Below are 22,735 nucleotides of genomic sequence, written 5' to 3' on the forward strand. Positions count from 1 at the left end.
ACAACATAAATACTAGTTTTAAGGTTCAAATCTTAATGAAGTAATTATAGTCTCAAATGCATATATAGTGTAGGGCCATCGAACCCACATTAACGCACCGTTATAGCACGACGGATCCCATTCCTAACTTTTCCTTTAGTCGGACGAAGTTTCTAACTTGCAACGCTCTTGTGAATGAATCCACAATTTCAATCTTAGTGCTGCAATTAACTTAATTACGATAAATTTAAAGATAAAACTGAAATAACAATCAATATTAGATGCCAAATGTAGAATATGATCTAGTCATATCTTGTTAAAATATAGTAAAACTGATTTGACGAAATTTATACAAGTAAAAACTCTAAATCATACTATACAATAAATTAATAAACTATATAATATAACAAAAAATCAAATAAGAAATGAGAACACAAATATACAAACACAAACTATATACATAAGTATTTAGCTAAATACTAACTAAAAAATCAAATAACTAAATACTAACTAAAAAGAACATTAACTGAGTTTAGCTTATCAATTTTGCCATATAAATTATTAAGTATGTAAGGCATAATTTTAATAAAATCTATATTAACTTTATAACTTTTATTAATTAGGGGGTGTTTGGAATTCCTTATTTTCAGGGGTGCAAATGAGCCGTGCTGCTCGAGATCAGCTCGATCGAGCCTAAAGTAAGCTCGTTTAATAAACGAGATCAAGCCCGAGCCCGAGCTTCACATATCGCGCCTAAATGAACATGTCATTTATATAAAACTAGTTTTCACTCGACGCGTTGCGTCGGGACAGATCGGTAAAACCTGGGCGGTGGTAAAACCCAAGCATTGTCGGTCCCCAGACGTTAAGGCGGTAAGTGGACACGAATTCGGTCGGTTTTAATTAAGTGCGTTAAGGTATCGAAACTAAAACTCGGGCGTCGGTAAAGCTAAACGTTGTCAATCCCAGTTGTTGAGGGGGTGAATCTACACAAATTCGGCCGGTCTTAGTTACGTTTGTTATGGTACTAAAACTAAAACAAAAAAAAAAGATAGGAAAACAAATTTAGCATTCGGTTGGTTTTGTTACGTTCGTTAAGGTACCGGAACTAAAACAAAATGCGGCGAGTCTACGCGAATTCGGTCGGTTTCCCTCACATTATTTACGGTCCCGGAACTAAAACAACAAAAAAAACAAATTTGACATTTGATCGATTTATGTTATATTCATTACGGTGTCGAAACTAAAAAAACCAATAAAGTGTTGTCGACCACTAAGGTGCCGTCAAGTGGCCAAGTCGGGCACTTGAGCACCAAAGTTATCTTTTGTTATATATAATAATTTTAAAATATATGTTTAATAATCATTAATTAATATATATAATATTATGAAAAAATATATAAAGGAAATTAATAAAGAGTAAATGAGCCGAACTCAAGCTTTAAAAATAAAGCTTGAAACGAGATTGAGCTTCATATAAGTTAAATGAGCCGAGCTCGGTAATCATTCGCGAAAGTTAACTTATCAAAAAAGTGTAAAACATTACACGAGTTTTGAAGCAATAATAATAGGAATATTGGATTTTAATAATCCCTATTGAATGGTAATTGCCGATAATAATCCCTATTCATTTTATAGCGTCCCAAATTCAAAAAAGTTGGCCCTTAATGGCCCCCCGTTAAATATGACTTAACGACGTTATAGTTTTTTTTGAATTTCAAACCAATGTATTAGGGCTTTTGATCGTTAGGGGGATACGAGTCGATTAACCATTGGGGGCCATTTTTTTTAATTTGGGACCACCAGTGGCGATAAAATGAAAAGGGATAATAATAATAATAATAATAATAATAATAATAATAATATATAGTAAGTCACAGTAGTTTCCTTGAGGTCTTAGTGTAGGAGTGAGTTGGTATCCATTTTCGAGGTAAAATCTCGACTTCAAGCTCTAATTAATAATTATTATTATTGTTGCAATAACTATACAGTGAAATTAGGGTTTCGATTTACTCTTACTGTTTATGTATTCAAGTTTACAGTGTTCGATTGGAACACCATTAGCGGTTAATCAATCAATCAAACAGACTGAGTTTTTAGGCTTTATAAACTATAAACTTAAGTTAAGTTGTTGTTGATTTTACTAAAATTAAACTCAAATTTCATTTCGAATAGGGGTAAAGAACGAGCTACTCGAGATCGGCTCACAAAAAGCTCGAGCAGGCTCACAGGCCAAACTATTTTATAAAAATATATAATATAATATATTTATTAAATAATTGATGTTATGTGTAATAAAATTGTGATACAAATAACTAGATAGTATATATTAGGTTATGTATAAAATTTTAATTAAATAAATACAAAAGGACAATAATATGTATTTAAAAATAGTTATATATGTATTATTAGTAATAAACGAGCCGAGTCTGAGATTAAGCCGAGCTCGGGCTTGAAATACTACTCACGAGCCGAGCTCTTTGTAAATTAAACGATCCTGATCCTGAGCCGAGCCGAGCTCGAGGTGGAGCTCTCTGTAAGTTAAACGAGGCAGGCTTGAGCCTAGTCAAGCTCGGGCTTGGCTCGGTCAGCTCGTTTACATTTCCAATTTGAAATGTGCTTATTGGTGTAAATGAACATAACGGAGCTAAAATATATAAAATAATACAAGTTGGGTGAAAACAAATGGTTAATTTTGGGTCAAGAAATTAGTTGAAAGAGGGGACCAGATACTTTTTTGTGGTATTTTTTTGTAAAACTTTTCATAATTGTTCTTGGAATATTCAAAGTTTTGCTAAAGGATTTTCTATATTTTTAAAAATGAAACTTTAGCCCTTGGAAGTTCCAAGGGCTAAAGTTTCGTTGGAGCTTCATATGGTTTTCAAATCAACACCTAATTGTTAGTTTTTTAGATTATATCATTAATTGCAGAAAGTATGCTCTTTAAAACAATACATCTAACCATTACAACAATGTGTTCAACTTTTAAGTTCTAATTGTTGTTTTAATGAGTTTTGATGCGTGCGTGTTATATGTATATAATGGACCTCATGGTTTTTGAGACTAGATTAAGACAACTAAATTTGTTCTGTTTTGTTAACATGTTCTGTTTGTTTAATTTGGTCATTTTATGTTTTAGTGATTGGGAATCTTCGTTGAATAAATTAGGATTTTACAAACAAGTATTTTGTAACGGATCTGTAAAACCTTTTGTTTGCTTTGCATATTTTTAAATTTTATATGTTATACTCTTGAAACGTCCAAAATGTGTGTATTGTAAGTAGGTGTAAATGAACCGAACGAACACGAACGAGGGCATGCTCGTGTTCGTTCATTTAACCTTAACTGATGATGAACACTTAATCAAACAAATATTTGTGTTCATGTTAGTTTATTTAAATAGTGAACATGTTCGTGTTCGTTTGTTTAAAACCTAAATGAACATAATTGAACAAAGATAAACAAACATAAACGAACATAAATGAACACAAATTAACATAAAGAATACCATTAAGTAGATGAATCCTTCAGATAATATTTAAATATGTTCTATTAATATGCAAGCGAGCATAAACAAACATAAATGAACGAACGAAACATGTGTTCATGTTCATTCATTTAATCAAACGAACACAAATATTTTGTTCATGTTCGTTCATATTAAATTAACAAACATAAACGAACTTCCCGCCTAACAGTTCACTGAACGTTTGGTTTGCTTACAGGCCTGATTGTAAGACCATTTTGCTGATGGATATTTAAAGATCTTTATTTTATTAGTGTTACTTTGTTTTATTCAAATGGTTTGTTTAATGTTTATTAACAGGCTATCACAAGTAAGAGCATTTAACAATGGAGACGAATACATCACAAATGATTAATTTAAACGGTTCTAATTACCAGTTGTGGAAAACTAGGACAAAAGATTTTCTTTATGTTAACGGATTTCATCAACCAATGATCTGTTCTGAAAAGCCCGATGACAAAACGAACGAAGAATGGAACTTGTTACACCGTCGGGTTTGTGGGTTCATTAGACATTGGGTTGATGACAGTGTGTTAAATCATGTTAGTGAAGAAACAAATGCCCGCAGCTTATGGAGTAAACTTGAGCAACTGTATGCTCCAAAGACATCAAACTTGACAGCAGGCGATGCTATTTCCGTGGAGTTGGATGAAAATAATGTTTTGAATGAGGAGACGAGAAGGGAGTCACAGAATCTTGAACTTGTTAATAATAAACGTACATTTTCGGCTAGTCAGGTTTGTTTCGATATCAATATAGCAGTTTATTTAATCAAGTGTTTCAAAAATGACCTGCATTGTTTTTAGAAACCTCTTCAGGTTGAAACTGTAAAACATCTCTATGCTAACGGTTCATCTTCTCTGGTGTCTTATTCTAATATTCGCAAGGTATACTGTGATTATTTTGTTTATTATGTTTCATGATTATCTTGCGTTAGTAAGCGAAGGTCGCTTTAAAAGGTATGCACTCAATAGGGACTATTATTTTATGAACCATTTTTTATTGGTTGATGTTAAATGACGCAGGTTCGTTTTCGTCCACTGGAGAACCCAATAAGGAATGAGTTCTTATTGGAATTGTGAGTACCACAACATCTGCTCGGTTTTTGTTTTTACGTATTTGAATAGTTTTTTTTTTTTTTTTATCTTGTGTTGTTTATTTTAAATTTCAGGTCAGCACTCAACAACTATGATGATGTTGTTGAAAGAGTTGCCTCCCATTTAAACTTAGACGATCCGTCTAAAATCAGACTTACATTTTTTAGACCGCATAAGGGGTGAAAAATAAGCAAACCTCAACCAATCAGATACCGAGGTTTCAAACTTCTGTCAGACATCCTGCCCTACAACAGGAAGGTTATTTTGACTTTTTTGCTTAGTTATGCTTCAAAAGAATAACTGTGATGAACTAGGTTTCCATGATACAAATTGTAACTACTGATGCATATTATTATTGCATACAAAGACGACTCACGCATTTATTTATTTTTTTTAGATTTGAGTTTTGGCAAAGTAACTCTAGCAACTGTTTTGCACAGACTTTACATATTTGGTCTTATGAGGTACTAGATATTCCTCTTCCAGAACTGCAAGACCTGGATATCGTAAAGGTTGCTTTTCATCATGCAACAAAAGATGAAGTAAGTGTTGACTTTATGACTTATCATTTTTCTTATTTATGTTTTGACTTTTTTGTTTTTGTTGATTTGTTTTTTTGATCGTTGGTAGGTAGTCAAACATACTATTAGATTGCCAAAAGAAAGCACTGTGGGTGATCTCATCAATGATCTTAAGACAAAGGTAAGCATATCAACTCTAACTAATTCTAATACACTATAACAGGCCAAGCGGGTCGGGTTAAGTTGACCTGAAATGTGCCAAAACTGCCACGTCTTATATAGTTGACTGGTGAATGTAATCATGGAACAAACAGGTTGAGTTGTCTCATAAAGATGCAGAGCTTCGATTGCTTGAAGTTTCTGGCCACAAGATTTACAAGGCATTCAACCTTTTCAAATTCTGTTTATAAATGTTGACTTGGCTTATAAGTGTTTTTACCATATTACATTTTTTAATTTGGTTCTGAGATAATCTTGTTAGGAACAAAGCGGCGCGCGGAAGCGAAACAGCACACACATGCACAACGATAAACACACATAAACGAAAATATAAACGACACAAGAATTTAACGTGGTTCGGTCCCCGCGAGGGGACCTACGTCCACGGGCTGCAACTAGGTTTTCTTATTAGCTCAGAACCAAGATTACAATTACATGATGGGATATATATAATAAACAAGATTAGGGTTAAACATAATTAGGAGCCAAAACCGGGCCTTCTAATAAAACCGGCCCAAAGGCCTTCATAACCCAACAATCTCCCACTTGAAGGCCTTGCGATAAATTCCAGCCTGCCATCCAAGTAAATATAACAATCTCATTCATCCAGTAACTCTAGTAATCTTCAGTAATAGAAATCAACCAAGCCTCCAGTTCCAAGAACAAGCTAAAACTTCAACAAAAGAAGTTCTCCAAGCCTCCAGTTCTCTAGGAACAAACTAAGATTTCTACCAATCCACACCAGTTGCAGCGCCCCTTCCCATCAGTTACCTGAAAGGCCCATTGAAGCTCCCGAGAGCTCCAATCCGGTCATCACAGACCCAGCTATGACAAAACCCGCCAATGGCTCATCCTCAATCTTAACCGGCCCTCACTTACTCACACTACCGGCTCCAAAGACTTCCAGAGGATAATCACTCTCCAAAAATCAGCAGACTATACCAGGAGAGATTTTCACATTCGGATTTCCCAGTCTTCCGAACTCAACGTCCCTTTGGAAACAAACCTAGAACACACCGCGTGCTCCCACTGTTACCAAAACCCCGAACATGTTCAGACCTCCGAATACGCTCAAGCTAACATCACTGTGGCTCCAGGCTTCATGTCTGCAAACTGAAACCCCTTAGCTCTACCCGATTCAGCGAGCCAAGACCTTATAACTCGGAAGTTGGTTCACTTCTTCCGACGATACAGAGACCGTATCTCCCAAAAGTCTTTAACTAAAAGATTCAACAAATGCTTCATTGAAGTGAGTAACAAGAAATAAAGCAAACTAGAATCTTGAACCCAAGAGTCTTCACCGCCTTCACTGAGTCTCAATGCATCAACCCCAGATACATTCTCAAAAGCAGAATTCCAAACCTTTCGACATCGACTCTTAAAATGTCTCACCTCTACGCAACCTACCAAGTCGACTATGCCCAGCTCCCACTGTTCCTGTTATCCCAACCCATGCCACACCAACACTCCATGAGATGAACCCCACTCGTACTATCCCGGCAAATAACTTTACCCAACACGAGATTATGAACCTCTCAAATGGTGTACCACTGATCACCACCAAACAAGATATAACTTCACAATTCCAAACGAACAAGAAGTAATAATCACAGTTTCGAACCAGCTAACAGGCAAACAGCTATAACAACAGTAGAACTTTCATGAAATCAAGCGGTACCAAGGGTTCTATGACCGTACACACGATCAGTTAACTCAAACCCTAACCGAAAGATCATCCAAACGAGCAATAGTTAACATGACTTGCCACTAACCTCATTTTTTTTTTCACTTATGCCGTCACCAGCACACCCGCTGGTTCCATTTTCTCCAAGTTTATCCATCACCAGTACTCAGACTAATCTCTTGCAAACAAATCTGAACCCGAATCTAAATGGTCTTCACAAAACCCGGTTCCCTGAAGCCGAGCAACCTCCAAAGAAAAACCCTAAAACCCGAAACACCCGACCCGGTGCTTCACCTGCAACGCCCGAGTGAAACCTGCAACTCCAAGAAGTCCAAAACAGGAATTCTAATTGCAAAATCACCCGGAAAACCGTCCCAAACAGCCCTGAAAAACAGCCCCGAACAGCCCTGTTAACCAGAAAAACGAAGATCTCTGACAATACTGTTCACCGCCGGAATCACTGTTCACGGCCGGAAACACTGTTCATGCCGGATACTGTTCACCGCGGCACTGTAGCGGCGGCACTGTAGCAGCCCTTCTCAAACCAGCCTCTTCTACCTTTTTTTTTTTTTTCCGATCGATACCCGTGCAAAACCGTGTGTAAACAACGAGCCAAAGCTCTGATGCCACTTGTTAGGAACAAAGCGGCGCGCGGAAGCGAAACAGCACACACATGCACAACGATAAACACACATAAACGAAAATATAAACGACACAAGAATTTAACGTGGTTCGGTCCCCGCGAGGGGACCTACGTCCACGGGCTGCAACTAGGTTTTCTTATTAGCTCAGAACCAAGATTACAATTACATGATGGGATATATATAATAAACAAGATTAGGGTTAAACATAATTAGGAGCCAAAACCGGGCCTTCTAATAAAACCGGCCCAAAGGCCTTCATAACCCAACAAATCTGTATATGCAGATTTTCCCTCTAAACAAAAAGATTCAGGACCTTAATGATCAATGCTGGACGTTACGTGCTGAGGAGGTAATCTTTAAATGCTTACAAAATTCATGCTTGGATTATTTTTGACTTTTTTGTTTTATTACAGATTCCAGAAGAGGAAAAGGACCTTGATGCACAGAGACGTCTAATTCGTGTTTATCATTATACAAAAGACACATCTCCGTTCCAGGTTTGTGCTTTTGTTTTTATAGGATGTTTATTTTTCTGCATTCTGATCAAAATAATATTATACAACTTTGTATCAATAGCACATACGAAACTTTGGGGAGCCATTTTTGTTGGTGATCCGAGAGGGAGAAATGTTTGCTGAAGTTAAAATACGCATACAGAAGAAACTACAGGTTCCTGATGAGGAATTTTCTAAGGTATTTGTATATGCTTATTAGTCATAAGCCAAATGATTACTATTACTATTATTATTATTATTATTATTATATTTATTTTGCTTGTTAACTATATAGTTAGTTATATTCTAAACCATAATGTATCAGTGGAAGTTTGCATTTCTCTCTTTTCATCACCCTGCATACCAGCAGCCTATATACCTTCAGGATTCTGATGTCCTCTGCAGCCATTTTCAGGTTAACACACTTACCTTTTGGTTTTATTATTATTATTATTATTATTATTATTATTATTGTTGTTGTTGTTATTATTATTATTATTATGGTTTCAGAAAAAAAAAATATGGAGACTCGGATCAACACTTGGGATTGGAGCACTCCGACACTACATCCAAACAGTCATGTACTGCAAATCAGTGATACAACATTCTCCCTTAGCCATGCATGCATAGGTCGATGTCGTAACATGAAAGAAGAAGCAACAACCTAATTATCTACATCCTCTGTTTACTGTATCGTCTATTTCCGAATTTTTTTTCAAATTGGTGTTTAATCACGAAAAAAAAAGGAAAATGGGGAAAGTCAAAAAGAAAAACGGAAAATGGTGTATCCGCTGCTGCCAGCAGCGGATTAGGAAGAAACTCACTGGGATCCGCCATTGGCAATGGCGGATCAATATTAGGAAGCTAATCCTTCACTGCCAATGGCGGATTAGGAACAAGAACATCTTCTCCGGCGACATCCAATCGCAGATTCCGGCAATATCCAGATCGGGAAATCCAATATCAACAAAACCCCCAATTTTCTCGCATTATTGTTCAAATTCCCAACTGGGTTTTCGAATTCGAGCTGCAATTGTGATTCAAACACCAACAAAACTCAAATTCGAGTAGTACCCATTTCAATTGTATCTGGGTTTCGATTAATTGTGGAACTGAGTTAATTTTGGATGAATTGAAGAGTGTGTGTTGATAATGATAATAATAATAATAATAATAATAATAATAATAATAAATTGTATCTGGGTTTCGATTATTGTATAGATGTTCTTCCTAATCCGCCATTGGCGGTGACGGATTAGCTTCCAATTCTTCCTAATCCGCTGCTGGCAGCAGCGGATACACCATTTTCCTTTTTTTTTTTTTACTTTCCCGTTTTCCTTTTTTTTTTTGTGAATAAACACCAATTTGAAAAAAAATTCGTCTATTTCCAGCTAGTAATTATTTAGAATCAATGGTTGTTATATAACTGGTAGTAGTGTATAATTATGAGTGACTCTTGTAAGACTATATGTTTAGCCTTTATGCTTTCCTTTATTTCCTTCTAATTGCTAACCTCCAGTTCTGAACCTATTAATTAGTATCGGAGCTGGATCTCGTCACTGATGAGTTCTCGAACGAAATGGTATTTAACTCATATGCTTGCTTCTTTCATGAAATTCAAGATTCCTAGCCTGTAAATTTACATTGTAAGTGCTCATAATGCAACGTAGTAACATGTGATCAAAAAGGTCGATGAATGTCCGGTTCTTGAGACCGTTTCATTAACCCAACTATGTAAAACTGTTATTTTCGTATGCGGATATAACTTTGTATACTACATAATTTTTTTCTCAAAAGTTTTAGAAATCGTTTAAACCAGATTTGAGAGGTTAGTATGTTTTTGACTGCACATTTCGGGCTAGTAGTTTCGACTTTTAATCTTGTGTCTAACAACAGACTCTTTTGAACAGTGTTTTTTCTTTTCGTGTTGGTTTAAAGCTTATCATTTGCTTCATGAAACTCTTGAGGTTGGAAGCGTAAGATATAATCGTCCTGACATTCGATCTTTCTTGAAACATGTTCATTATTGAGAGGTATTAATTTATCAACTTTCTTGTTAGTATATTCTTCCCTCAATATAGTTGCTACCAATTTATAGGTCTCTTATTACATCAGCCAAATCACCCTTTAGATTATTGTCAATAATTAAAACGATGTTTATTTGATGGATAAAACCTACAAGGTTGATAAAACTCAGACATTGTGACGACAGGCAGACGTGAATTCAGACAATATCGGATATATTCGTTATGGTCCAGAAATAAACCCAAATAACAAATTTATCAAATTAAAATATTTTAAAAAAACATATAACATAATCAAATATAAACATAACAAAAGTAGCAAAAATTGTTGGCCACCTAATTATTGTCCAAGACTAACCTATCAATAGAACAACCAACACACCACACCATCATAATTGGTTAGAAATCATAATGCACCCAAAAAGAAGAAGAAGAAGAAACTATTAAAAGAACACATAAGTTTTCAGTGGCACCGACAAATTGCTTTTTATCTGTATAGTATAGTGTAGAATATAATCTAGTCATATCTTTTTAAAATATAATAAAACAGATTTGACGAAAGTTATACAAATAAAAACTCTTAAATCATTAAAACCGGTTTCAAACAGGTTAACTGAACCGAAACCGATCATAAACTGGTCAAGAAACAGTAGTTTCCTTGAGGTCTCAAGTGCAGGAGTGAGTTGGTAACTTGGTATCCATTTCGAGGTAAATCTCTCAACTTCAACTCGATATTATTAATGCTGCATTACACTATATTATTTTATACATTAAAATTAGGGTTTCGCGTTAATTCACTGTTTATTTATTCATGTTTATAGTGTTTGATTGAAACACCATTAGCAATTAATCAATCAATAGATAGTACGAGACAAGCCAAAATATTTTCTAAAAATATATATGTATATATTTATTAAATAATTGATGTTATGTATAATAAAATTATGATACAAATAACTAGATAGTATATATTAGGTTATGTATAAAGTTATAGTTAAATAGATACAAAAAGATAATTATAAATATTTAAAAATAGTTATATATGCATTATTAATATTAATAAGCGAGCTGAGTCTGAGCTTAACCCAAGCTCGGGTTTGAAATAGTACTCATGAGCCAAGCTTGAGTTTTGAAATGAGTTGAGCTCTATGTAAATTAAATGATTTCCGAGCCTGAGCTAGAGCTTGAAATACTATTCACGAGCCAAGCTTGATGTGAAGCCCTCTCTAAGTTAAACGAGCCAAGCTTGATGTGAAGCCCTCTCTAAGTTAAACGAGCCAAGCTTAAGCCTAGTTAAGCTCGTGCTCGGCTCGGCTCGTTTACATTTCCAATTTTGAATGTGCTTATTGGTGTAAATATTGGAACATAGTGGAGCTAAAATATATAAAATAATGCAAGTTGGGTGAAAACAAATGGTAAATTTTGGGTCAAGAAATTAGTTGAAAGTGGGGACCAACTACTTTTTTTTGTTGTATTCTTCATATAAAAACTATAATAATTGTCCCTGGAATATTCAAAGTTTTGCTAAAGGATGTTATATATTACAAATAGGAAACTTTAGCCCTTGGAACTTTATATGGTTTTCAAATCAACTCCTAATTGTTAATCTGTTAATTAATTTATGGTCAGTAGATTTGAAAGATTATTGTAATTAAACACTTCTTATTAAGTTCAAACAAACATGAAACTCCACATTTCTTTTTTTATTTTCAGATAAATAATATGCTCTTTTAAAAAAACATGTCTAACTCTTTACAACAGTGTGTTCAACTTTCAAGCTTTGATTTGTTGTTGTAATGAGTTTTGATGCTCGTGTGTTGTGTGCATTTAACGGACATCGTGGTTTTAAGAAGCTAAATTAAGACCACTAAATTGTTCTTTTTGAAGCATGTTCTGCTTGTTAAATATGTTCGTCTGTGTTTTGTTTTGGCATTTGGTGTTTGGAATCTTTGTCGAATAAAACAGGATTTTACAAACACATAATATTTTGTAGGCCTGTAAACGAACGAAACGAACACGAACAAGGGAATGTTCGTGTTCGTTCATTTAACTTTAAACGGACACGAACACATATTTTGTGTTTGTTTATTTAAAATATGAACATGTTCGTGTTCGTTTATGTTCATTTGTTTAAAATCTAAACGAACAGTTCACGAACATAAATGAACAAAGATAAACAAACATAAATGAAGTAATGAACATATATGAACAACTGTAAATAAACACAAACAATTATGAACGAACATATATGAACACAAATGAACAAACATAATACCATTAAGTTTAAGACTTTAAGTAGATAACTCTTCCAGATAATGTTTAATTATTTGCTATTAATATGTAAACGAACATAAACGGACATAAATAAACGGACATAAATAAACGAACATTTAAGAACATAAATGAACGAACAAAATATGTGTTCATGTTCGTTCGTTTAATTAAACGAACACAATTTTTTTGTTCGTGTTCGTTCGTAACTTCCCGCCGAACAGTTCACCGGACGTTTGGTTCGTTTACAGGCCTAATATTTTGTATTCAGATTTGATAAACCTTTTGTTTGCTTTGCATACTTATATATGTTATGCTCTTGAAACTTCCAAAATGTGTGTATAGTAACTTGTAACACCATTTTGCTGATGGATGTTTGAAGTCTTTATTATATTATGGTTATGCTATAAATTGGGTTATTCAAATTGTTTAACTATTTTATTATAAATGTTTATTAACAGGATATTACAAGTAAACGCGCTTAACAATGGAGACGAATACATCACGAATGATTAATCTAAATGATTCTAATTACCAATTGTGGAAAACTCGGATGAAAGATTTTCTTTATGTTAACGGATTTCATCAACCAATGATCTGTTCTGAAAAGCCCGATGACAAAACTAACGAAGAATGGAACTTGCTACACCATCGGGTTTGTGGGTTCATTAGACATTGGGTTGATGACAGTGTGTTAAATTATGTCAGTGAAGAAACAAATGCCCGCAGCTTATGGAGTAAACTTGAGCAATTGTATGCTCCAAAGACATTAAACTCGACAGCAGATGATGCTATCTCGGTGGAATTGGCTGAAAATAGTGCTTTGAATTCTAAACATCTCACTTTAGATTCAAATGCTTTATCTGTTGCAGCATCACATCTATATACTATTATAAAGGTTACAACTTTCATTGGCCCGTTTGAATAATACTTAAAATCTTAGTATGCCATTTTTTACTTATCCAACGAGTTAATGTGAGTAGGTTGCTCGTGACGAGGATCTTCATGATCAGATAGGGAAACATATATTTTTTGATCTAGTGGATCATGATAAAGTTTTTAGCTTTCGTATCCAAAATCAAATCTCTTTTGCCCTTTTCAAGGTATTGTTATTTTCACTATTATATACTTTATATATTGAAATTAATGTTACAGTGGTAGCATCCGATTGCTATATTTCCAGGAGGAAGTAGCTAAAGAATTTGGTATACCGGCACAATATCAACGTTTCTGGCTTTGCGGAAAGCGTAGAAATGATACTTGCCACCCTTATCATCTTTTGACTCCGCAAGAAGAAGCTCAACCTGTATGCTGTTTAATAAATTTTGTTTATTATGTAATGATATTTGATTTTTTGGTGATCATTAGCATGTGGAATCTTATGTGATTTTAGGTATCAACTAAGGCTAAAAATGGTGAGCTTAAATTGTTCTTGTAGGTAGAAATTGGAAAGGTGATATTACATTGATATACTAGTATTCAACTCCATATTATATATTAATATTCATTGTTCTATAGCATAAACTTCATTGGTTTTTCAATTAAGTAGGATTCACTGCCAGTTCTCCCACCTGCAAAAACTAAGGAGGATATTCTACTTTTTTTAAAGCTTTGTGATCCTTCAAAAGCGGAGCTTCGGTAGCTGCTCACTCTCTCTCCCTAACTGTTTAGCCATATACACACACACACACACACGAGATATAATTGTCTTGCTAGTTACAGTCGTGGAGGTAGGGCGGTTAAGACTTTAGACCAAACAACATATATATCTCGTGTTTCTTTATTTTCTGTTTGCTGTGTTGTTTGTGTTGGGCCTGTTGGCATGTGGTATTTGTCACCAACCCTGCTGCCGGCACCACCTTTCTGCCACCTCCAGTTAACAGTTGACTGGTCAACACTAGTCAAACTAAAGTCAACAGCAGCAGATCCGCTGCTGCAGTTTCGTTTCTTCTTTTCTTTTCTTGGATAGCCGTGATACTCACCCCTAACATACATTTTAACTGAATTGTGTAATTAGACCGGAGGGGAAACCGTCAATATATACGCTTAAGAAACATAACTCAGGGCTGTACGTGAGCTAAAGACAAATAAACCATACTTAGCCACTTAGGCAATACTAATAGTAAAATTTCTTTTTTAACAAAATTATTTTTATTTAGTTTTGTCTATTTAAATGCAAATATGCGTAAAAAGTTATCATATAAGTTTTCAGTTCTTTTGCTAGTTGACCAGTCTCAGATTTCCCACTTTATTACATAATTTATATTTGTATTTTAACTTTTGGTACAAAATCTGCATAATTTGTGTTTTTTTTGGCAAGGGTGTAAAGCATATTTATATATATTTAAGTACATAAATCAAGTTTAACAAATTTTTATCGTGTCAAGATATGCTGGGCGATTCTTGGTGAAGGATTCAGAAAAACCTCCAGATATATATAAAAGGCTAAATGAGCTTGTTAGCTTTGCTCCTCTGATGAAAAACTAGCCCTCCTTGAGGTCAGTCGTTTGATATTTATTTATTTTCTTATAATGCTTTTATGAAAAAAATATGTTGTTATCTAAGTTACCCTTTTCTCAATCAGGAAATTAAGTTTGAACCAGATTTTGTAGGTACGTTTTATAATGATGATACATGTCGGGCTTAAGTTTGAACCAGATTTTGTAGGTACGTTTTATAATGATGATACATGTCGGGCTAATAAGGTATGCTTCAATATCATCGTAGCAGTTTTATCTTTTAATCGAGTTCCCAGGTGTCTCTTCTAACATTGTTTGTTGTTTATGTTGGTTTATAGCTTAAAGATGGGGACATCATTTGCTTTCGCAAACTTCATAATAAGGGTGGAAACGTAGAATCTGTTTTTCCTGACATGCGATCTTTCTTGAAACATGTTCGTTCACGGGAGGTATTAATTTATCATCTTTCTTGTTAGTAAATTCTTCCCTCAATATACCAACAAATTTCTTGTTTATAGTGTCTATAGAATGTTACTATTCATTTATGGCCCTAGGCACATATAGGTTTCGTAGGCCAGGTTATTTCCCGTATATATTGACTGTTCCCTTCTATTGTCATTTTTTCTGTTTGTTCCTAGATTCCTGTTTGTGTTTGGATTCTAAATTCCAGCTACGGTTCGGTTATGTTTCGCCCACGGGCCTAAGATAGGTTGTCTAGCCTCTTTCCTATACATTGAGGGTTCCCCCTTCGTTGTAATTACAACATTTTATAAATTCTGGTTCTTTGAGATTGCTAGATGCTTTCCTTTGGTTGCTCGACATTTCGTGATACTTCTTCAAATCCTGCAATGAAGGAACTTTGATGGATGCGTTCTTTTTGTCTTCACTTTTAAGTGTCTTTTTACCTGTTTTTATAATAGTTGAGACATTATCATCTTAAACAGAAGAGATGTCATTTGAAGCATCTTGAATATTTATATATAGTGTCTTTTAGCCCACCCGTTATGGAGGTTTTATGCATTAGAAGGTAGACTTAATTAGTTAATTTCGACCGGTTTCCGTTTTAGCTAACCCTTTTTGGTTTTAGCAGTTAGACTCGACAAATAAAACATAACCTGAATCTGCAGTTCTTGTTGATAATGTCATATATAATATGAAGGTAATATTTTTCCTGTTTTTGTTAATAAAGAATATGCTTCTGATTAACTTATTGCAGTGTTAGTGATTTACAAGCTTATGAACAACTTTTGGAAGATCAACCGAATATCCCCAAAGAAGGTAAAAATAAAGTGTTTGAAAGAATAATATTAAAACAGTTTATCTGCATATATATCATATCTTGATGCAACAATGAGTTGTTTTCGAGTGTTTTGGAACCGAATAAGCTGTTTTGAATAAGCAGTTTGAAGTGTCTTACTCTAAACAATAAACAGATAAAGTCAGTTTCTGTTACTAATTATCTGGTTTTTAAAAATGCAGGTAGCTCAATTTTTTCAAACGTTGTGTTTACGTCTTTCGGTTATTGTTCATGCAGTGCGATCCATATATGGCGTTATATTTGCTGAAGAAATTTGTTGATAGATTATTGAGTTAATGAATTAAAGATGGATTTAGAAAGTGCGGATTTTTGGATTGAGTTTTATCAGGGTTCTTATATAGTTTATGCCTAACAGGTCGCACCGGATAGGCTTCCCAGCAAAACGAGACACTCGTTGATTTTGATGTGGTTTATGAATTACATGACACTCGTATAAAATTTTTTGCTCTTTTCAGCCATCGATCGACGGTGACATCGTAAGTTTAAAATAAAGATAAGTGAAAACAAGAAGATATTTTGGAAAATTATTCATCTTCAAAAAGATATAAAACTAGTCTGGGACATTAATAATATCTCATTTCAAAAGGCTCTCTGTTTTCGTTCAAGCTTTGTCACTACGTTCATTGTGTAACATGAAGTAATATCAAATGCCAAGAGAGCAATTTAACTCCAAAAGGATACACATAATTCACCGAATTAAGTACGAAAGTCTAAATTCATTAACAAGCGTAAATATTGTGTTAAGCCTCAAATCTTAACGAAATAAAAATAATAAAGTCTCTAATGCATAGTTCCGACTCCAAGTAGCTTTCATCAAACAAATCCAACCAATCCAACCTAATTACTTGTTACAAAACAAGAACATACGCCCGATTTAACTGCCCAACACGCACGAATGTAGACCGTATTGCACAAATATAAATCTCAAATGATGATCAAAGTAAATCACAAAGGAAACTAGATTTTTGTAACGCCTGTTTTCATAGTCATATAATTTATTTATCTATTAAACGGGATTAATTGAAGTCGCTAATGTTATTAATTACTTTTTTATCGATATGCCACTTAACCAAGAGCATTCTGATCCTTTCCCATATCTTTAAATTCAAAATTACACTAAAAATAATCGCATTTTCTTTTTTGTTCAGTTAAATAATACTTTTTTATACCTTTATAATTATTAGCTTTTATCTATCCTCTACTCATAACCAATTTTTAAATATATTAAAAAATTTATAGGATGCTACAGAAAATTTTCAAACATACAAAAAGATCAATGCATTTTCTCCCTTATTCACTCACAACACTCTAAACGACTTCCTAAATTATAAAAACCTCGGACTCACATAATTTGGTGGGTAGGATATGAATGGTCTTTTTCTTTTTATTACTACTATATTATCTTATAATTTATATATATATATATATATATATATATAATTTTGAGAGAATTGTGCATCATAAGCTAGTATCTTAGGTTGTTTCAGTTGTAACCTAGCTTACACTATCTATATTGAACATGCTTCAAGTTTGTGATATGTTTTTAAGATTTTGTTTTTTAGTTATGTGTTTGATTGTTTGCCATCAACACTGGTTAAATTCAAATATATACTTTAGCTGCGTCTAAACTTCGCTAAAATCGATTCTCCCTGACGCGAAGCGCACGTGTAAAATTCTAGTAATGATTAATTACGTATACTATAAATATAAAATTCTATATGTATATATGTAATCAAGTATGGATTTCTGTTTACTCACTTTAAATTGAGTATTTGTTCCCTTTCGTTCCTGCTAGGATTGGAAATCTTGTCTCATAAATGGTTCAGAATATTCCAAAGATTTCTGTCTTTGGATCGTGGTGATATATTTACTTTGTGAATAGAATGTTAATATGTTGTTGATTCTTGAGGGGCTAAAGTGAAACTTGGTAATTAATCAATAATATATTCTTTGTGTGTGTATATATATATATACACTATGCCGTGAAGCCTAACCTATAAGTTCCTTCGATCTCGACAATCCGTACGGGTTGCATGCAAGCAAGCTTGTGTATTTAGTCATAAGGTTGCTTAAACATCTCCTCTTGTTGATCTAGTTCGTATTAGTTTGCGTGTTATTTAAGGTGAGTTCTATGAGGCCACTTTAAAATATTATTTTATTGTTTTTAGGGCTAAAATATATGCTTGATGATAGTGAAGTAATTATGCTTTCAAAGATTATGTAAAAGGTTTTACAAATGCATGAACTTGTTGTTTTATGCATAGGATGTCTAATTCTTTTATACAACATATACATTAAAATTAGGGTTTTATCACTGGTAATTAATTTGAAATTTGGGTGGAAACCGCTCACAAGCTATTCGAGATTGGCTCGCATAAAAACTCTAATCCAGTCGAGGTTAAACGAGCTCAAGCCCAAGCAGGCTCACAAGCTTAAACATGCCTATTATTTATTTAATTTTTTATTAATATATATTTATTAAATAAGCAAACATATGTATATATAAATTATGATAAAAATAACTAAATAAGATATAAAATTTTTACTAAATAAGTAAAAATATATTTGTAAATACAAAAAAAAAAAAAATTTACTAATATATGTATAGAGTTGATTTCATTTGAAAACCACTTTTGAGTTTTAAGAACTCGAAATAACTCAAAGTAATATTATTATTTTTTATTTTTTTTACATATGCAGGTCACATGTACGTAGAAAAATTACAACATTTTTTACGCACCGAATCGACTTTTTTACATAGGTGTAACGAACATTTAAGTTAGTGTAATCACTGTACATCTTTATTATCTTTTCTACTTAATTTTTTAATTAGATTTAATTTCAACCACATAATCTAACCTATTTAATTAAAAGTGTAGTTAAGAATGAGGTTCTTAAAACTCAACAAGTTCTCAGATTATATCTCCCCTATATATATAGTAAATAGTAAACGAGCTGAGCTCGATCCTAGTTCATTTTATATTTATATTTGAATAACCTTTTGTTTGCTTTGCATATTTTTATGATTATACTCTTAAAAATCGCAAATTGTGTGTATTGTAAAGACCATTTTATTGATGGATGTTTGAAGATCTTGCCATAAGTTGAGTTATTAGTGTTACTTTGTTTAGGTCAATTAATTTGTTATTAATGCTAATTTATTAACAGGATATTACAATTAAGTAAGCGCGCTGTATAACAATGGAGCGAATGATTATTTTAAATGGTTCTAATTACCGATTGTGGAAAACTCGGATGGAAGATTTTCTTTATATTAACGGATCTCATCAACCAATGATCTGTTCTGAAAAGCCCGATGACAAGACGAATGAAGAATGGAACTTGTTAAATCGTCGGGTTTGTGCGTTCATTAGACATTGGGTTGATGACAGTGTGCTAAGTCATGTTAGTGAAGAAACAAATGCTCGTAGCTTATTGAGTAAACTTGAGCAACTGTATGCTCCAAAGACATTAACTCGACAGCAGACGATGTTATTTCAGTGGAGGCGGTTAAAAATAATGCATTGAACGAGGAGCCGAGAAGGAAGTCACAAAACTGTGAACATGTGGATAAAAAGCGTAAATTTCGGGCTAGGGCTATTCAGGTTTGTTTCCATATCATTATGTATTAGTTTTTGTGTTAGTCATGTTTTTTGTACATTATGTTTCATGATTATCTTGAGTAGCGCCCTGGCTGCAGTGCACGCATATCATGTATATATGTGGGCCCTCAGGTGGGCAAAAGTGAAATTGCACTAACTTTGACGTTATTTTTACTAATTTCGTGAAAATGACGTTAAAAGTGGAGGAAGGTTAATCAGGCATCATGTGGTAGTGTTGATGGCCGAAAGACAAAGGTACATGCACCAATCGGCGGGTGTCCGAATGGTTGAGTGTTATGTGCCTTATGTCCACGGCTTGATGCAAAACTACTATCGAGCCGGGGGTCTCACCGGAAGAAGCCTCTCTATTCCTACGGGGTAGAGGTAAAGCTGTCTACATCTTACCCTCCTCAGACCCTACCATAGCTTTGCTATTAGTGAGATTTACTGAGTACGATGATGATGATTATCTTGAGTTAGTTAGTGAAGGTCGCTTTATTAGTTTCATATGTTGATGTTAAATGACTTACGTAGGTTGTGCGTTTTCGTTCACTGGAGAAACCGAAGGAGGATGAGTTCTCATTGGAATTGTGAGTAGTACAAGATTTGCTCGGTGTTTATTTTACGAATTTTTCATAATTTTCTTTTAAGTTGTGTTGTTTATTTAAATTTCAGATCAAAATTTTATAACTATGATGATGTTGTTCAAAGAGTTGCCTATCATTTAAACTTAGACGATCCGTCTAAAATCAGACTTACGCCGCATTATGGTTATGCCAAAACAAGCAAACCTCAACCAATCAAATACCGAGGTTTTGACAATCTGTCGGACTTCCTGGCCAACAACAATAAGGTTATTTAGTATTACCTTCAAATTAAGGTTGATTTTGTTACATTTGTTTAGTTATTATGCTCTTTTTGTTATGCAGAGTTCAGATATTTTGTATTTTGAACTGGAAGGCCTCAAATCCCTAAAGGTTGCTTTTCATCATGCAACAAAAGATGAAGTAAGTGTTGACTTTGTAACTATTGTTATTCTTTTCTATGTTTGACTTTCTCATTTTTTTCTTATAATTTTTTTAACTATTGATAGGTAGTCATACATACTATTATATTGCCAAAAGAAAGCACTGTGAATGATATCTTAAATGATCTTAAGACAAAGGTAAAAATATCAACTCTACCTAATCCTAATAACCGGTCAAAACAGGTCGGGTTTGGTTGACCAGACACGTATCAAAATTGCCACGTCTTTTGTAGTTGACCGGTGAATGTAATCATGAAACATACAGGTTGAGTTGTCTCATAAAGATGCAGAGCTTCGAATGCTTGAAGTTTTTGTCCACAAGATCTACAAGGTTTTTAAGAGTTTGTTGACTTTGTTTATAACTTTTTTTTAACCTTATTACTTTTTTTGATTTTGAAATATTCCGTATAAACAGATTTTTCCTCTGACCGAAAAAATAGAGAACATTGATCGATATTGGACGTTACGTGTTGAAGAGGTATTTTTTAATTTCTTATACAATTTATACTTACTTGATTGTTTTTTTTTTTTATTTTTGCTTTGTTACAGATTCCAGAGGAGGAAAAGAATCTTGGTCCACAGGATCATATAATTCATGTTTATCATTTTAAAAAAGACATGCTAAACATGGTATGAATCTTTATTTATGGTTTTTAATCATAATAATAGTAATATCAATTTAATATTCACTTTTATATAACTTTGTACTAACAGCAATTACAACACTTTGGGGAACCGTTTTTCCTTGTGATCCGGGAGGGTGAAACATTAACGGAAGTTAAAATACGCATACAGAAGAAACTACGGGTTCCCGATGAGGCGTTTTCTAAGGTTCTTTTACATGCTTAGTAGTCATAAACCAAATTATTATTAATATTTTTTATTTTGCTTTAACTATGTATTTTTACTGTAAATCATAATGTATCAGTGGGACTTCGCATTTTCTTCTTTGGGTCAGCTTACATACCTTCGGGATTCTAATGTTGTCTACAACCATTTTCAGGTTAAAATCTCTTTCATTTTTATTTATTTTTTATTATCGTATTGTTGTTGTTGTTATCATTATTATTATTATGGTTTCAGGGAAGAGATATTTATGGTGCTTGGGAACAATACCTCGGATTGGAGCACTGACACTACATCGAACGCTCATATGCTGCAAATCAGTGATACAACTATTTCCTTTGTTTACTGTAATGTTTATTTCCATTATTTAGAATCATGGGTACTTAACAATCAGTGGATCTTGTAAGGCTAGTAGTAACTTTAGACTGTACATGTTCATAATGCAACTTATTATCGTGCGATTAGGCCTGGATATATCCGGTTCTAACGGTCGTTTCATTAAACCTTACTATGAAAATTTGTTTTTTTTCTCATGTTGTATACTACTTAATCTTTTTGTTCAAGTTGAAATATAAAACTAGTCCGAGGCATTAATAAAAATATCTTGTTTTAACAGGGATTGATTTTGTGATTATATATAATAAAAGTTATTAGTTATATGTAACCCCTTTGATGTGAACATAAGGTTACATCAAATGACAACATAACTTGTTCAGGCCAAATTAAAGATGTACTTAAAAGAGCAACATACGAAACAAAATAAACCGTCAGCTTACGAAGTCTAAATTCATCACCAGCGTTAATACTAATTCTAAGCTTCCAATCTTAACGATAAACTCTCTAACGCAAGTTCCAACTCCCATAGCTTTCATCACACGTACAGCACCAATCAACCCATCCTAATTACCTGTCACAAAACAAGAAAATAATAATAATAATAATAATAATAATATCATATCCTAGAATGCATCCATACGCCTGCTAAATAATCCAAAAAGCTATTCCGCAAACATATGTTTAACAA

General features: G+C 33.7%; 1 protein-coding gene and 1 long non-coding RNA gene across 8 annotated transcripts in view; both read left to right on the plus strand.

Annotated features, from left to right (window-relative positions):
• LOC143630155 (ubiquitin C-terminal hydrolase 13-like) overlaps positions 1-22,074 on the plus strand; it is a 35,839-nt gene extending 13,765 nt beyond the window's left edge. Inside the window, exons 1-7 of one of the 7 annotated variants that reach the window (XR_013153125.1) lie at positions 1,844-1,909; positions 3,806-4,242; positions 4,312-4,583; positions 4,677-4,860; positions 5,043-5,144; positions 5,233-5,304; positions 5,438-5,522. Coding sequence is in view for 1 of the 7 variants with exons in the window: in XM_077099251.1 (XP_076955366.1) it covers positions 21,415-21,495; positions 21,580-21,696; positions 21,794-21,868; positions 21,949-21,999 (324 nt within the window). In the remaining 6 variants the exon portion in view is untranslated. Of the gene's footprint in view, positions 1-1,843; positions 1,910-3,805; positions 4,584-4,676; positions 4,861-5,042; positions 5,145-5,232; positions 5,305-5,437; positions 5,523-21,414; positions 21,496-21,579; positions 21,697-21,793; positions 21,869-21,948 lie in introns of those variants that run through there. The other 6 variants (XR_013153126.1, XR_013153121.1, XR_013153129.1 and 3 more) reach the window with 6 other exon arrangements.
• Positions 20,372-21,005, plus strand: LOC143629750 (uncharacterized). Its single transcript, XR_013153024.1, has 3 exons — positions 20,372-20,428; positions 20,514-20,845; positions 20,932-21,005. It is a non-coding gene; the product is annotated as an uncharacterized LOC143629750 (long non-coding RNA).
• Positions 22,075-22,735: the final 661 nt, after the last annotated feature.

This window comes from Bidens hawaiensis, unplaced genomic scaffold (assembly GCF_021521415.1).
Source record: "Bidens hawaiensis isolate Kalapana, Puna unplaced genomic scaffold, B.hawaiensis_p1.1 tig00000459_1, whole genome shotgun sequence".
Taxonomy (NCBI): Eukaryota; Viridiplantae; Streptophyta; class Magnoliopsida; order Asterales; family Asteraceae; genus Bidens; species Bidens hawaiensis.